At 46.7% G+C, this 15,584-nt stretch overlaps 1 protein-coding gene across 3 annotated transcripts; it reads right to left on the bottom strand.

The window, feature by feature from the left end:
• Positions 1 to 362: 362 nt before the first annotated feature.
• Positions 363 to 11,602, bottom strand: PEX5 (peroxisomal biogenesis factor 5). 3 transcript variants are annotated; one of them, XM_027653451.1, is made up of 16 exons: positions 11,589 to 11,602; positions 11,079 to 11,282; positions 10,594 to 10,629; positions 10,284 to 10,416; positions 9,453 to 9,587; positions 8,324 to 8,429; positions 7,026 to 7,116; positions 6,555 to 6,671; positions 6,098 to 6,190; positions 5,804 to 5,923; positions 5,085 to 5,228; positions 2,884 to 2,954; positions 2,496 to 2,711; positions 2,191 to 2,356; positions 1,846 to 2,003; positions 363 to 1,482 (listed from the first exon to the last, which is right to left on the bottom strand). In XM_027653451.1, the coding sequence occupies exons 2-16, from the start codon at positions 11,226 to 11,228 to the stop codon at positions 1,281 to 1,283; spliced, it is 1,938 nt and encodes a 645-aa protein (XP_027509252.1). In that variant the 5' UTR covers positions 11,229 to 11,282; positions 11,589 to 11,602; the 3' UTR covers positions 363 to 1,280. The 3 variants fall into 3 exon arrangements, with proteins under 3 accessions (XP_027509252.1, XP_027509251.1, XP_027509253.1); XM_027653450.1 differs by lacking the exon at positions 11,589 to 11,602 and having other exon boundaries at positions 11,079 to 11,310; XM_027653452.1 differs by lacking the exons at positions 6,555 to 6,671; positions 11,589 to 11,602 and having other exon boundaries at positions 11,079 to 11,309.
• Positions 11,603 to 15,584: the final 3,982 nt, after the last annotated feature.

Raw genomic sequence — 15,584 nt, 5'->3', positions numbered from 1 at the left:
AAGCCTGAGAGGTAGAGGTATGAAGAAACAGGTGCCTGGAGGAAGAGAAAGGGTTGGTCCTCCCTGCGAAAGCCCCCAGCCTTGACTACTGCAGCAGTCAGGTTCCATAAAGAGGTGATAAAATGTAACACAACCTCCCTCACTGCAGATGGCCAGAAGATGAAAAAAAAGTGTGTCACTGACCTCTAAACCTAAGTAAGGAAAAAGAGCTGTTGGCACAGGGAAGCTCTTCTGCTGGCTCACTGAACTGAAGCCTGGGGCTACAGCAAAACAAGTTCCTTTAAGCTTCATTTGGATAAACTATCCAAAAAACAAAACCTGGGTCAAAAAGGGAGACAGAAACTGAGAGAGATTGTAATCTATCTTTTGAAAACCAGTGGTCTTATACCTTTATTATACAAAATACTTTACAATTAAAAAACATTTTCCCCAATAGAATCATATACAGATATTTATAATTAACAAGATTCAGTTACACACAAGATGGGAAACTTCTGCACAAAGGAAAACAATGACAGGTGAGCAAGAGAAAATTAAGACTTGACCCCTTTCCCCACCATATTCTGGGAGGTTACATTTTAGACTTTTATTCCTATCAAAATCTCTCAAGCCTGAACTCTGGGATCTCCTCTTACCCTAACAGGGTAAGAGCCTCCACCCGTGTCCCTAGCATAAGTAAATACTCTTGTCTTAAAAGGTTCATGAAGAGACACTGAGAAACCAGCATCTGTCTGTACCATGAAGTTACCAGTGGCAGAAAAGGGGACTACTGCCCCAGTTTTTCCTAGCAATCCATATATACATACATGCAAGCAAATACATGGGGAAGCATGCTCAAAACCCAGAATTTTTCACCCTTTCACCAAATGGCAATCCCACCCCACCCAAGCAACCTGCACTCAAAATACACCCTTGCAGGCAGTCTCTGCAGAATGACTATCACAAAGTCTCACGGCCAAGTTGGGCATTACTGCAAATGCAGTCTGGCAAGAGGGCTGGATGTTGCTATCTTCCCCATGTTGATGATCTGCATACCAGCTAAGTGTCAGTCAGTCAAGGAGGTGATAACGTGAACCACTCAGAGATGCTCAAGCCACAACAGACAGGTTGCAAAAGTTGCACACTTCAAAAGGGGGACCTTGAAAAAAAAACAGTTGCCAATGATCTGCCCTACCAGGGCAAAGATGTGTGCGAACCCTTGTGAACATTTTCTCTCTAAGAAAGGTCACTCATTGCTGGGCTGGGCCAACCCTGCACTCACAGAGGAGCCCATCCCAGAGTCACTGCTGGAGGCCAAATGCCTGAAGCAATGTGGGAAGATCTCGGGCATCAGCTGCCCCATACAGGTCACTCTGCCCCAGCATGGAGAGGGCCATGCGGAGGGTGCTCCAGATGTTGTCAGACATAGCTCCTTGCTGCCCCCGCGGACCTCGGCTCTTCTGCTGCATGTGCAAGGCCTCTAAGAAGTGCTCCACAGCCTCACTGTCAACACGAGAACACACACATGCTTAGTGGAAAAGATGGTACATCTCATGCTCCCTCTCCCATTTGCTTCTAAAGTATTTCCCCCCCAAAACAGTTTCCTCCTCTTCACCAGATCCTGCCCCGTTCCAGAACCAGAGGTCCCCCTTTTCTCTCTAAAAGAATCGGAAGTCCAGATGGCCTCTACTCCAACTGTAACTGTGTGACACTTTGATTTCAGGGCAGAGTCCACACACCTGCTCTGCTCTCCTATGCCAAGAGGCATAGGCAGTGTGGCACTGCCCTAGTAATCTATTGCAGCCTGTCTCCCACAAACACATGCAAACTCCTGGGTCACAGCACATCTGTCCATCCTGTGCTCACCGGTGGGCGCCTAAGTTGATGCAACTGATGCCCAAGTTGTAACGAGAGCGGATGTATCCTGGCTGGAGCTCCAGTGCCCGACGATACGCAGCCACGGCTTCTTCACTCCGATTCCCATTGGCCAGGGTGGCACCAAGCTTGTTCCACAGAAGATGGTCCTGCAGGAATGAGCAGAGAGGAGGGACTGACATGAACTGGATGTCTTTAAGCTTCAAGCTTTCCTTCCTCGTGTGTCTGTTTTATTCCTCCAATATGTACTCCAAATATGTACCTCTCCTACACAGAGCACCTCCACCCAAGCCTTCACCCATAAACATCCGGCATCCACAGTCTGCCCTTTCTTACATTGGGGCGCACACTGAGTGCAGCGCTGAAGCAATCCACAGCCTTCTCGTACTCGCCACTGAGGTTGAAAAGGACACCCAGGCCACACTGAACATCAGGATCCACAGTTGAGGGGTTGCTGCGCACAGCTGCTAAGAACAGCTCTTTCACTTCCATGAACAGCGAGCTGGAAAAGCACAGAACAGGATGCTGGTGTACTGTGGAAAGAGCTGGCCTGGGGTTGCTCGCTCTGTTCCTGCCTGGACCAGCCCAAGCCCTCCAAGAAGCCTGTCAGCTGAAGGCAGAAATTTGTCACCCTAACTCACTCAGACAGCAGGGAACCTAGGACACGCTTGGAAGGCCCCAGGTTTGTCCCCGAGACACTGTCCTCTGGTTCCTTCTCCAGCAGGTGGGCATAGTCCGGCTTATGGCGTAGCCAGTCCCGCAGGGTCTCACATGCCTGCTTCTGCAGGGACTCATTGGTGAAGCTGACTGCTAAAGCCATAAGTGCTGTGAGGTTCCCAGGCTGCAGTTCCAAGCACCTGTAGGTCAAAGAAAGAGAAGTGAATACAATATTAAATCAGTCCAGGAGACACCCAGATACAGGAGGTAACACAATCGAGACAGAGCAGCACACCATGAGAACCATATGGTCCTTGTGGCACCACACACAAGACAAGGAGCCATGCTCAGGAGCACTTCTGCAACACTCACTGTCTGAGGGCACTGATTGCCAAAAGCTCCTGTTCATTCTCTGCTTGGGTAGTTCCCAGATATTGCCAGGCCTGGGGAAGATAAAGATGTATAAAGTCCAACTTACTCACAGAGAAAAAGATCAGCCAATAAGCCACAGACACAGAGATTAAATCCACTATATTATCCTACACATTTTAAAAATGAACCCAAATATATCAAAATATACACATTAACCACAGGTATAAGTTCCTCTCAAAAGACACACAGATGTCATGGTACATAGGTCCTCAAGGCCAACAAAACTGGCATTGTTATAGTGAAAAGAAGTGAATGTCTACCTGGAAATCTATCATAAAGCAACTGTTGGCAGTTTTACACTTAAATCACAGAATCTCCACTTTTAACTTCTAACTGTGGTCAAACTGCAGAGGGAGGAAGAAAATGCCGATCTCTTATTTCCCAAGAACAACACAGCATAGCAGCAGTGCTAACAATAGGAAGACCCCCGAGGCAGGCAGCTGTATGTACTTGTGCAGTGGTCCACTAGCAAGTGGCAATCTTGGAGAGTTGACTATCAGACCTGAAAGTAGAAGCACTGTTATTTTACTGAATTTTCAATCATCGTGACACCAGTACATGAAAATGACTTCCATCTCCAGGCAGGTGATATAGGGAATATTTAACTAAGGCACTAAATCCAAAGCACGTGTTTTATCTACACTTTATGTTGATGTCCACACCCCTGGCTTCAAAATAGACTACACAGTTGGTGGGACTGTCAGCACAAACTACCTGCTTTTGGAACATAAGTCACAAAATGCAGCATCCACTGCGTCACAGAAGGAAATTGTTTCATTAGTGAAGACCCAGAAATGCTGTACAAGCCACCACAAGCAGAAGGCAATCTACTGTCTTGAATTTCTAATGCCTCACCATACAGCTCGCTGCAACTCAAGAAGTGCTGAACACAACTGCATAGTGTTCTGCCAGCAGAAGAGCTGAGATTCAAGGTAAAGTTGTGACTTGGACCAAAGCAAACCTGACGTTTCCTTCAGAGCAATTGTTCATGTCTATTTGATCACAGTACCATTTGTGAAGTCTTGACTTCTGTACTTTTTTGCAGTCATAGTAGAAGAATTCAGAATGTTTTCAATACAGCCAGCCAGAACTGGACCAAGATTTCTACCCCTAAGGTTTCTACTAGCTCTCCATCATGCTCAGCCTACAGCCCACACTGCCTATGAGAAGAAAGTGACAGTTCTAAAAGACCATTAATAATGCCTTTCAACCACCTTAAAGCTAAAGCTGATCTTCAAACCTTCTACTTCAAACCTTCAAACCTACTTTTCACCTACTCCCAGTATCCTAAAAAGACAAATGTCTATTCCCCGAAGGCAAGAACCTCTGTTACAAGGTGTCACTCATCTAAGTCTCAGAAGAAACAAATTATGTATGTCCAATCACATACAATTAGCAGGGCTTGAATTAGACACACAGATAATTCAGCGGCCCCGAGTCCTTGAGGCAGACACTCCAGAAACAGACAACACAAGTGTATTTGCATTCTTCCTCCTGAGAACACCCATGTCCTGTACCTCTGGAGAAAGGCACAGAGATTATTCCATTTCTCGATTCATCCTGCAGAAGTTGAAATGATTTATGGAAAAAAGTATTCACTGAATTTGGAGCTGGAAATCTGTCTTCAGTGTAAAAATCATTCTTTGGCCCACAAATTCAGATGAAGACTGTGTAGACACCCAAGCCACCTCCCTCAACCCTTTTGGGTTACATCTTCTCCCAGCATCTAGATGAAAGTCTTAGTCAGAACCCCAAATCTAATGAGCTGCTCAGAATTAGACTTCAATACAAATACTGAAAGCAGTTATCTGCCATAAGCATCTCTAATCTTACAATGCCAATAAAGACTTTCACAGAAGCAACTTAAGAGATGAGAAGTTGTCTTGGCTCCATGTTCAGTATCATGTGCTACAAAGATTTTAGAACTCTGAGCCAGAGCCTTTGTGTTTCCTCTAACTGACCTTAAGTCATAAACCTCCTTTACTCACAGCCCCCCCCCCGGGGATCCACATATACCAGCTACAAACCCAGAGCCACAAAAAAATGAGGTGTTTTCATACATCCTGCACAGCTCCTAACACTGAAGTGAGTTTTCTACACTCACCCTGACACCTCTGCCTGTTACCTCCGCTGTCACTCACCTCCATATGATCTGGCTTCTGTTGCACTGCAGCCTCAAAGAGCAAGACAGCATTGGGGAGGTCACCTTCCTCTAACCGCTTCCGCCCCTCTTCAAATGCATCTGGGTGATCTCTCATGGGATTATCTTCCTCAAACTGGTAACCCTAGCAGGGAAGACAGACAAGGCTAACGCTAGGAGACAGGCTTAGGGAGAAGAGCACTCTCTAAAGCACAGCACGATCTAGTCTTGTTGCATCAGGAACAATCAAACTGCAGACCAGCTAGCATCTCGTCCTCATTGCTAATTTGCAGCAGATCAGAGAAGAATGGTTCTTCTTCCTGCCTGCTCTGCGCTGAAAAATTTCCCAAACCAGACCTGGAACAAGTTGCCACAGAGACGAAACATTTGGTATGGATCTTATCAGCTTGGGAGGGGTGGGGAGAGGGGCATGGACAGGGTCAGGGGCCACAACACTTGTACCCATTGCATAGAATCCCTGCATTCACTGGTATTTGGTGTTGGACAAGAACCACACAGCATTTGCAGACAAGCCTAAGTGAAAACAGCATTTAACTCCTAGCTGATCTGGGATGAGAGTTAAGTAACAGTAAAAGATCAGTGTGAGGAGTCCTATCAGCTTTAGGGTCTGTGGAGTTCACACGTGAGCCAGACACACTGCCAGCCTCCTCAAGGCATCCTATCACAGTGCTAGGGCTGAGAGACCCTCTTCTCCATTACCTTGTCATATGATGAGGAGCTGAGGTCTTCATAATCAGAGAGCCAAGGGTGAGCCTCTGCATCCCTCTTGGCCATCTCCTCACACTCTGCCTGGAGTTTGTCCCAGAAGTCCACATCTGACTGAAGGGAGAACAGAATGTGACTAGAGTAACTCAACCATAAACTCAGATCTATACATGCCGGAGAACTCCCTCTAAAATGCCTCCAGCCCTCCTCATAGCATGCAAAGGAGAGAGGTAACCCTACTATGGGCACTCAGTTGGCACCCCAGCCCTCCTCTTCAGTCAGCTTTACCTCCACAGCAGCCTTTGCCTGCTCAAATTCCGTATCAAGAGTTGACATGTTCCCAGATCGCGCAAATTGATCCACCCAGGCATCGGATGCCCCCTGGGAGTTCGGAAACAGAAACACACTTTTCTTTTTAGAATTTGGCCACCTTAGGGCACATCCCAAAACAGCAGGAGGGTCTGTGACTACCCCTCCTCCCCATCAGTAAGAACTGATGGCCTATTAAGTGGAAAAGAGTTCATCTGAATTTCCTCTTCCTCCCAGATGCTATGGGAGATGAGAAAACAAACTGTCCACATACATTCCCAGCTTCTGGCTAGACTCTGCTAAGAGCCCAACAGCCCCTCCCTTGTCTCCCTCAGCATTGCTGAGAGTTGGATTTGCCATTCTCCCTTGCTCCCAGACTGTGGCACTGTGGCAAAAAGCTTTCTTCCTTCAGAGCATACAGGCCTGGGGCTCCTACCTGCTGCTGCATAAACTCAGCTGCCCATTGCTCTGCCTGATCTTGGTCTCTGTGGGTCACCTGATTAGCTTCGATCGATACCCTCCCATCTCCGATCTGGCGGACAAACTTTAGGAACTGCAGCAGAGAAATGAAACAAGGGTGGAGCTGGGCAGATGTTGTGCCAACAAGCCCTCTGCCCATGCCCCCCTCCTTCACTAAGAGGGCTTCTCTCTGCAAAGTGAGCACAAAAGGCCCAGAAAGGTGGGGAGGAGAGTCGTGTTGTAGAGGTGGATAATATCTAAAAGTGGATTGTAGGATTCAACTTCCAGGAATCAGGGAAGAAACGGAAATATGGGACAACAGGAGGCTTTATTCCTTTACTGTCTTCACCCCTCTCAATTCCACACACCCCTTACTCACAGTAATATAACTACTACCAATTATAAAATTACTAATTCATCTCTCAGCCAAAATCAGAAGCTTTCTCACCTCAGTGTTCTTGAGTTTTGGATCGTCCACTTTAGAGAGGAAATCAGTAACAGTTTTCTTAAGATCTTCCTCAGGTTGATATTCCTCATACCTGTGTTCAGAGGCAGTAAAAGGGAAAGAGGTGGCCTGATACCAGGCAACAGCAAACTCTTTCATTAACCACAGTGTACACAATGGGCCAGACAACAGTACTGAGGGATACAACCCCTCCTCAAAGATTCTGGGGTTTTCCTGTGTGATTCAGTACCACTATCCATCTGTAAAAATTCAAAATTAGTCCTAAGTTAACTGTGCAAGTAACTTACGCAAACAGTATCAGAATTAAACAATCACAGAGTCAGCACAGTTCTGCAGAGCAGTCTGGATTCCCTGGCAAGCTCTCATGCTATCAGACACTGCAAGTTTTAGCACTACCAAAAACAAGGTCATATATCTATGAACAAAGAAAGTAGGTCATGCCCATTGAAGAGGAAAACAGTGTCTTGGAAAAGCATCAGCTCCACAGAGGACTGAGGGCTCACAGTAAGTACACAACTCAATATGTTGTCTGGCTTACAGCAGGATAGGACCAGTTCTAGGTGTTACCACTTGGGGAAGTCTTTGGAACTGGTGGCAATAACTCAGGAATATCCATTATTTGCAGAAAGGTATCAGGAAAGGCATGAGCTGAGAGGAAGGAGAATCCAAATATGCAAAATGTCTTTTAGGAAAAGATCTAAGAGGCCCAAATTGCTTGTGTGTGTTTTGCTTCTTTAATTGAAAAATTTGACTGTACTCAACAGGTACCTACAGAGAGATGATCTGAAGTAGTAGACCCTTCTTTTATCTACCAGAAAAAAACACATTGAAATAATATCTGGACAGTTGAATCCAGAAACATGTTGAGGAAAGGTTGGAAGTGGTTTGTCAGATAGTGAGAATAAAGTGATGAATGTTTACAACTAGGAGAGTCTAGTACTTGAAATCTCTAAATCTAAAAAAGCATCTGTTGCTAAAAAAAATTTCCTGAGCTCACTCCTGAAATCACTATAAAGAGCTTTGCATTAGGCATGAGATTGAGCTAGCCTACACAATCAAAGTATCTTCCTGGAACTAGAGAACAGAAAAGTTGGAATCTCTTAAAAACTGCAGTCTCCAAGTATGGTTTCCTCTTCTCTCTGAAACCAAAGGCCTGAGAACATCATTTTAGGTTAAAAGACTCAAAAGCATTCAGGCCATAGCAGACTTGTATCATCTATCCAAACTTCACCGACGCAAGTACCTAGCAGCAACAGCTAGCCTTGAAAAGTCAGACTCACCATTTATCTGCCAAAGACTGATCTTCTGATTCCCCAAGCCACAGTTTCTCCTCTGACTGCTCTAGGTATTCTTCTGCCCACTTGGCAGGAGACACCGACAGTGGATCTGCACAGGACATCAGGAGGAATAGGGAGAAAAGTAAGACAGGTAGACCACTACACCTCTGTTTCTATTTGCTAATTCTGTATTTGTTTATTCTGATCTCAAAATCAAGCCTTAGGTTCAGACAGTGTATTAATACAGATGCCACTGTAGTGAGAATAAACTTACGATTTTCTACTTTAATATCACAATTTATTCATCTGCTCTCTGTGCAATACTATGTAGGTCAAGAAAACTAGCAATGCATTACAAGTCTCTGTCAAAAGCAGAGCCTACAAAGCACTAGGTTTTCAACAGGACTTCATAAATGCCAATTTATATTCCCAGAAACATAAAGACTGAGGGTCAAGGAATGGGACTACCCAGTTTTCTACAGTGGCAACACCAGGAGAATAGAATAGGATCTATTTAAATCTTACTCATAATTTCCAGATTAGGACATGGATGGTAACAGGATCCTATTCCAGACACAGTTCTATACACAATGCAGAATGGCTTTTCAGATAAAGCACTGGTTTGCTTTAAATAAGAAGCTTAACTTTTGGGACAGAAACATTCACTTTGCACATTTCCAGGGTGTAACTCCCCTCTACCTCCATTTAACTGACACAAAATATTGGTCAAAGACTCACCTTTATACCAAAGAAAAATTTAGCCTTAAGAGAGGGAATTAGAGAACATGAAAGCAAGAAGCAGTACCAAACCATCTCCAACTTGCATCAGTTGAATCACAGTTTTTATAAAAGCAGCTTAAATAGAGTGTTTCTCCTAAGTTCTCCAAGTAATCTAAGATAAAACCAAAAGACCCTTACACCTAAATAAAGGCTTCTACACCACATTGTTCACAATTTGGCTAAGCCATCACAAAGCAGCTTCCCTACCCGCCACCCCATTAAAGCTGCTACAGGAAACAATGACTGCTGGGCCCAAAGCAAGACTCCCAATTTCACATTCACTAACTCTTCACTATACACAGGCATGTGACTGACATTCATCTTGACAGTAATTCCAAAAGGGACACTTCACCTGTCACTTCAGCAATGAACTCCTGTGACCAGTCAGCCTCATTGTAATCTGAAGAGACATCACCAGTGCTATCTGTTGCAGCCAAGAATTCTTGGGTCCAGTTTTCAGACAGTGCCAGGGCTGCCACACCTGGAGCTACATGAAGAAAAAAAATGGAAGTGAGGATTGGAGCACTCAAAGGCATCATTTAAGTGTTCCAGGCTGGCCCGCATCACCTCTGACCTTTCCCCTTCTCTTTGTTAGAATAAAATCACAGAAATATTCCACTTGGAAAGAATCTCTGGAGGTTGCTAGTTTTCTCATAGCAGATTAACACTAAAGCTAGAGATCAGGTTGCCCAGGGCATTCATCAGGTAATTTCTGAACTTGTCCAAGGTTGGCAATTCCCCAGCCTCCCCAGGCACCTGTTCCAGTACTGAACTGCCCCCTCCAAGGGAAGAAATGTTTCCATACACCTACTCAGTTTCTCTTTCCACAAGTTGGATCCATTTCCCCTTGTCCTTCTCCTGTCTATCGCTGTGAAGATCCTGACCATGGCTGCTGAAGACAGCAATGAGACGCTCCACTCCCCTGCCCCTTAGACTCTTCCCTAGGCTAAACATGTCCATTTCCCTCAGCCTTTCCTCTTCCAACATGTATTCCTGTTCCTGAATACTCTGCTGATCTCCACTGAACTTGTTCCACTCGCTCAGTGTACTGGAAAGCCCAATATCGAAACTATACTCCAGATACAATCTCAAAAGTGCTGAGTAGATGGGAACCACACTGCTAGGAGCTTAACCATAACACCAAGATCTTTTCCAGACCTCTACCTACTCCATCTCCCCTCACCTCGTTGAGGGGCCTGCCGGAAGCTTGACTGTTCAATCTCTTGCATCTCAGCCAACAGGTCATCCATCTTAAAGGTCTGGGGTGCACGGGATAGTAAAGGGCCATTCTGTGCTTGCAGAAACTCGCCAACCAGCTGCCAAAGACAGAAATGGATTACAAACGTTGCATAGAAGATGAACAGACAGATCCATGGAGCATGAGAGAAAGAAGTGGGCTTGTCAGAACGAAATACTAGCATCAGGTAGGGCAAAAAAATAACAAATAGTGTTGATCAGAAAAGCTATAAGGAGATGAATTAATCTGTTCTTACCTCATCTTCGGTGGCCACTCCCAGTGGTTTGGATACCTGCAGGGAACAGTGGGCAATTGTGTCAACAGTTCTGATCCCATACCCCCCTCCACACACACACTGTGACCCAATTAGATTACATCTTCCTCTTCCTTCAAGGCTGTCAACATTTTCTTGCATTAGCTGCCTGCTAAAGCTAAAGCAGCAGGAACACTTTGAGGGATTCTGTCCAACCCCCCTCCCACCACTGTCTGGCTTAGGACGGTGACAGCAAGGTATACAACTCACCACAGCCACCAGCATCCCCTGAGCGCCCACAAACATGCCCTCACCCCACAGCCCTGTGCCGGGTGACCCCGCGGCCTCTTTCCTCAGAAAAATGTCCCACTGCCCCTTTGTGCAGGGACGGTTCCGGCGCAGCGCTCACCCCGCGGCCGCCTTCGCAGCCCACCCCCGACCCGAGCCGAGCGGCCCAGCCCCAGCCCAGCAAGCGGAGCAACACTCACGGCTGCGGCTTCGGTAGCCCCGGGGGGCCAGGCCAGCGGGCCCTGCAGCCCTTCCTGCCGCAGGGCTTTGTCCTGCGTGAAGTGCCCCGCCAGCTTCATCAGGGGGTTGGAGCCCCCGCACTCCGGCTCCACCAGCTCCCTCATGGCCATGGCGCCGCGCAGGGAGGAAGGGAGGGTCGGCGCCGAACGCCGCCGCGCCTGCACCTGGCACCGGGGCGGCACAGACACCGAGTGAGCGCCGGGCGAAGCGACCTGCTGACCCCGACCCGACCGCAACCCGCCAGCACCGCCCGCCCCGCGGGCCCGGCCCGGGAGAGGACGGACACCCGCTCGCCAGGACGGCAAGGCCGCGGCGCCCGCCCCCAGCCCCACGCCCCCACTCGCCCCTCCCTCCCACCGCCCGGGACCCCTGTCCCGTCCCGTCCCGTCCCGTCCCGTCCCGTCCCCGCCCGCCCCGCGCCGGCGGCAGCGCCGGGACGGGCCGCGGGGCTCCCCCCGCCAGCTCCGCACCTGGGGCCGCCGGGGCGCGCACGGCTCACGCGGAGGGGCGGGGCCAGCCCTTAAAGGGACACGCACCGGGGAGCCTTAAAGGGGCAGAGTCCCGCGGGGTCTACCGCCCGCGTCACCGCCCCTGTCACCGCCCCTGTCACCGCCCCTGTCACCGCCCCTGTCACCGCCCCTGTCACCGCTGGCCGCCGGGCACCACACCCCCGGCCGCTGCACGACCGCTGGACCCGCCCCGCCCCGCAGCTCCCGGGCCGGTTCCCGAGGGATGTGCCCCTGTCTGCTGGCCGCCGCTGGAGCGAAGCAGTGTGTACATGTACATGGTATGCACCCTGCACATCTCGTTGAATATATATATATAAATGCATACATATGTATATTTATATATACATATATTGATATATACATACATATGTCCGCGAATACAACGAGATGTATATGGTATTTATATCTGAGATATACATGTATCTGTATATACAAGACGTATATGGTATGTATATATGAGATATGTATGTGTATATATATGCGAGGTATGTATATGGCATGATTATCTGAGATATGGATGTATATGTATATACAAGCTATGTACCATATATATGCTATGTATATATATGCTATGTACCATATGCATCTCTGTATTTGCAAATATATGTACATACATATATATTCATGTATATATTTTCAACGAGATGGATATGGTACGTACCTGTATATATTTGCATATATACGTAAATGAACGTATACTGTATTAGAACACGCTCATCCAGCTGATGGACTAATATTTTATAGTTTGCTCTGGGATCAATAAAATGTTGCAACTGGCAGCCACAGGTCAAAAGTGCCTGCATGTGACTGAAAAGTATGTGATGGTTTCAGATAAGCCATAGAAACGTCAACTCCTTTACAGCCTTGATCCTTCTACACGCGTGATTCCACAGGAGGGTCAAACCACCTGGAAAATCAGACGTCATTTGTGTATAGCCTCTAAAAGAATGGGAAAAGCACAAGGAGGGGTTTGCATGATGTGTACTGCCTCCTGTTATGTTACTGAGAACGCAGCTGCGATGGGCCGGGCATGTCTCAAGGATGAAGGACCACCGCCTCCCTCAGATCCTGCTCTATGGTGAACTTGCCGCTGGCTGCCGCCATGAGAGGAGCCCCGAAGAGAAGATACAAGGACTCCCTGAAACAACATCTCAGCCTTGGCCATATTGATCAACATAACTGGTCTACTCTGGCCTCAAATCGGGAGGCCTGGAGACACGCCATCTATAACGCAGCTGTCTCCTTCGAGAACACACACAGGATCACTCTCGAGGAAAAAAGGCAAGGCAGAAAGAAGCGTGTCTTGCAGAATACACCATCTAAGGAGTCTTTCTGCTGTGCCTTTTGGAATCGGATATGTCTGTCACGTATTGGCCTCATAAGCCACCAGCATGCCTGTAGCAAATGTGGATAGTGCCTTCCCAAATCTTCGTTCGCAAAGCCTAGCCATGACTGCCTCCTGTTACAATAGGGTACTAGAAATAAATTGTTTACAGAATCAAATCCCATCTTCTCCTTTTCAAAGGACCCTGCATGGTCCTCTCCAGATTTGCCAGGTGCAGTTCATCTGTCCAAACACTGACATCTGGTTCTGGTTTAGACACAGTTCTTTGGTAGTAGGTCTTCTTGACTGCTCTGCTTACAGCTTTGAAACACATGTGACATCTACAGCCAGTTCTGTGCTAGCAAGCAGTATGGCTCAACAGGAGCAAATCTTTAAAGTTATAAGAGCTGAGGCTGAAAATACAACATCCACACCAAACAGGTTTGGGGAGGTGTCTCCTATGTGCAGCACACTATCTTAGCGCCACCTAAAAGGAATCCTGTTTGCACACTGAGACTGTTCTGCAGCACAAGCCCAAGCCCAGCAAGCAGGGATTACTGGAAGATTCATTTTGAAAGACCACATCAGATACCCATTCAGGCACAGATGTGGAAGTGCCCTACATCTGACAGGTAGCAGCATTAAGGTGGTGATGCTTGAAAAGCCATTTACATAACTACTCTTACACATGGAGACCAAGTTGCACATGCAATGTAACACAGGCACAATACATTCCACTCCTCCAGATGTCTGCCCTATCATCCGCCCTTCCTGTAAGTTGTAGTCATTCTAGGACTGTGAGTGCACTAACCCAACCCTTCCAGAATGAACCCCCTGGAAGGACAAAGCAAGGCTCGCCCTCTATTACCAAATGGCAATCCTACATACACTCAGTGTGATCAAGGGTTAACAAGAGCACTTGAAGAGAGAAAGATGAAGGAGGCTTTGGGGCAGAATCCTGAATTACTTTCTAGAAGAACAGGTGAGCAATGCTGCTCGTAGGTAAAACCAATAGACCACACAAAAACATGGAGAGCAGGAGTATAAGCATTGAGGCAAGGCATGGACAGAAAAAACAAAGTCATCACAGACTGAGCAGTGAAGAAGTCAAGATGAAGCAGTTCTAATTTATAAACATTTGTAACAAGGTCTTTGGGGTATGCCTATTGCACCAGCCTATGATACCAGTCCAGCCTGGCTTACTGGTTCAGGACAGGGACTTGGAAAGACTGCCCTGTAAAAAAAGTCCCCACAGCCTCCCTTCTGTGAGCAGCACGGTTGAGGAGCCAGAACAGTCCCGTAGAGAATACACCCAGGGTCATCGCTGCTGCCTGCAGAGACGAGAAATACTAAAGAAAAATATATCATCTTCTCTTCCCCTCTTTCTCTTCTCCTGGGAAGACAGTTTTTCCTGTTTCTTGATGGCCTTCAGGCTCACCAAGAGTCTTGTAAAGCAGCACTCATTGATGAACCAGTTCCAACAATGAGCAATCTTTTGGTCTAGTGAAAATGTTGTGATATCATTTGCACCAGGCTGAAGACAGCCTGCACTGTAGGAGCCCTTCAGAAAACATCTTCTGTGACTCAGTCATAGTTTACCATTGCTTAAGAGTGAGGCACGGGTGCCCCTCCACCTGAAGGTACAGAAAGAAACCTCGCAGAACAAGACTCTCTAGGTCTTAGACCCAGAGTAAAGGAGAAAAAAGGAAAAGTTGGATGGCCCCATATATCCCTTATAGTCTCAAAAGAATGTGATGATACTGAAAGGGCCAGAAGCGGCAATGGTGGAAAAGCATCCAGGACAACCACAGCTATAGCTCATGGTGCATAAGTGTCCTGCTGAAGCCACAACTATTTCTGTTCAGAGACAGAAAACAAAAGGTCTGGATCTACAGTCAGCAGCAAAAGAAGCAAAATCAATGGACTCTTGCATGTGAAGTGTAAATAATTTGGCAGTAAGAAGTGAAATATTAGGGAGCCTCAATAATTCTTGGAGACGTGAGAGAAGCAAATTGTATAGCTCCTGAAAAGGCTATTCCAGGCTCTTCATCCTTCAGTCAGTCTGAGTACTCAATACTATGCTGAATTTCCTAGACCTGATGGGGACTAGTGACAAAATGCAGGTCTCTGCCTAGTTATTCCCCTTCCTAACTTTGTGAAATTCATTATTCCTTTCCAAGTACAGAACTTTGCACATGCTTTTATTAAATGGTGTTCTAGTCTTTCAGGCTATTCCTCCCATTGATCAAGATAATTTGAATAAGAATTTTCTCTACCAAATACATTGCAACCCCTCTCAGGTTAGTGTTGTTTGCAAATTTAATAGGCACACTTTCTAGTCCACTGTATAAATAACTGAAAAAACTTAATAGCACACTGAAAAAAGATCTCTGTGGGACTGCTTCTTGATATTTTTCTCCAGATAGATAGCGTAGCATCAAAATCTAATCTTAGAATTTTCTAATCAGCATCAGACTCTCCTAACACTAATTTCAGTAGATCAGTTTCCCATGTTTCCTAACGTGTTACACTGTCAGATGAAATGGAATAAAAATCCCTACTGAAGTCAAAATATTTAACATATATTGTTACTTCCTTATCCAAAAGGCCTGTTAGTCCGCCATGAAAGATTG

Source organism: Corapipo altera, unplaced genomic scaffold (genome assembly GCF_003945725.1).
Source record: "Corapipo altera isolate COAL_440 unplaced genomic scaffold, ASM394572v1 61, whole genome shotgun sequence".
NCBI classification, from domain to species: domain Eukaryota; kingdom Metazoa; phylum Chordata; class Aves; order Passeriformes; family Pipridae; genus Corapipo; species Corapipo altera.
The sequence above is the reverse complement of the archived record's forward strand: the minus strand, read 5'-3'. Positions and strand labels throughout refer to the sequence as shown.

Bases quoted from the DNA above. Each gene is read 5' to 3' on its own strand.
- PEX5 (XM_027653451.1), bottom strand. From the start codon at position 11,228: ATGGCCATGAGGGAGCTGGTGGAGCCGGAGTGCGGGGGCTCCAACCCC. The intron at 5,924-6,097 runs GTAAAGCTGACT...TTCTCCCTTCAG, and splicing joins AGGCAAAGGCTGCTGTGGAG to TCAGATGTGGACTTCTGGGA. The intron at 5,229-5,803 runs GTAATGGAGAAG...CTTCCCTGCTAG, and splicing joins GCTCCTCATCATATGACAAG to GGTTACCAGTTTGAGGAAGA.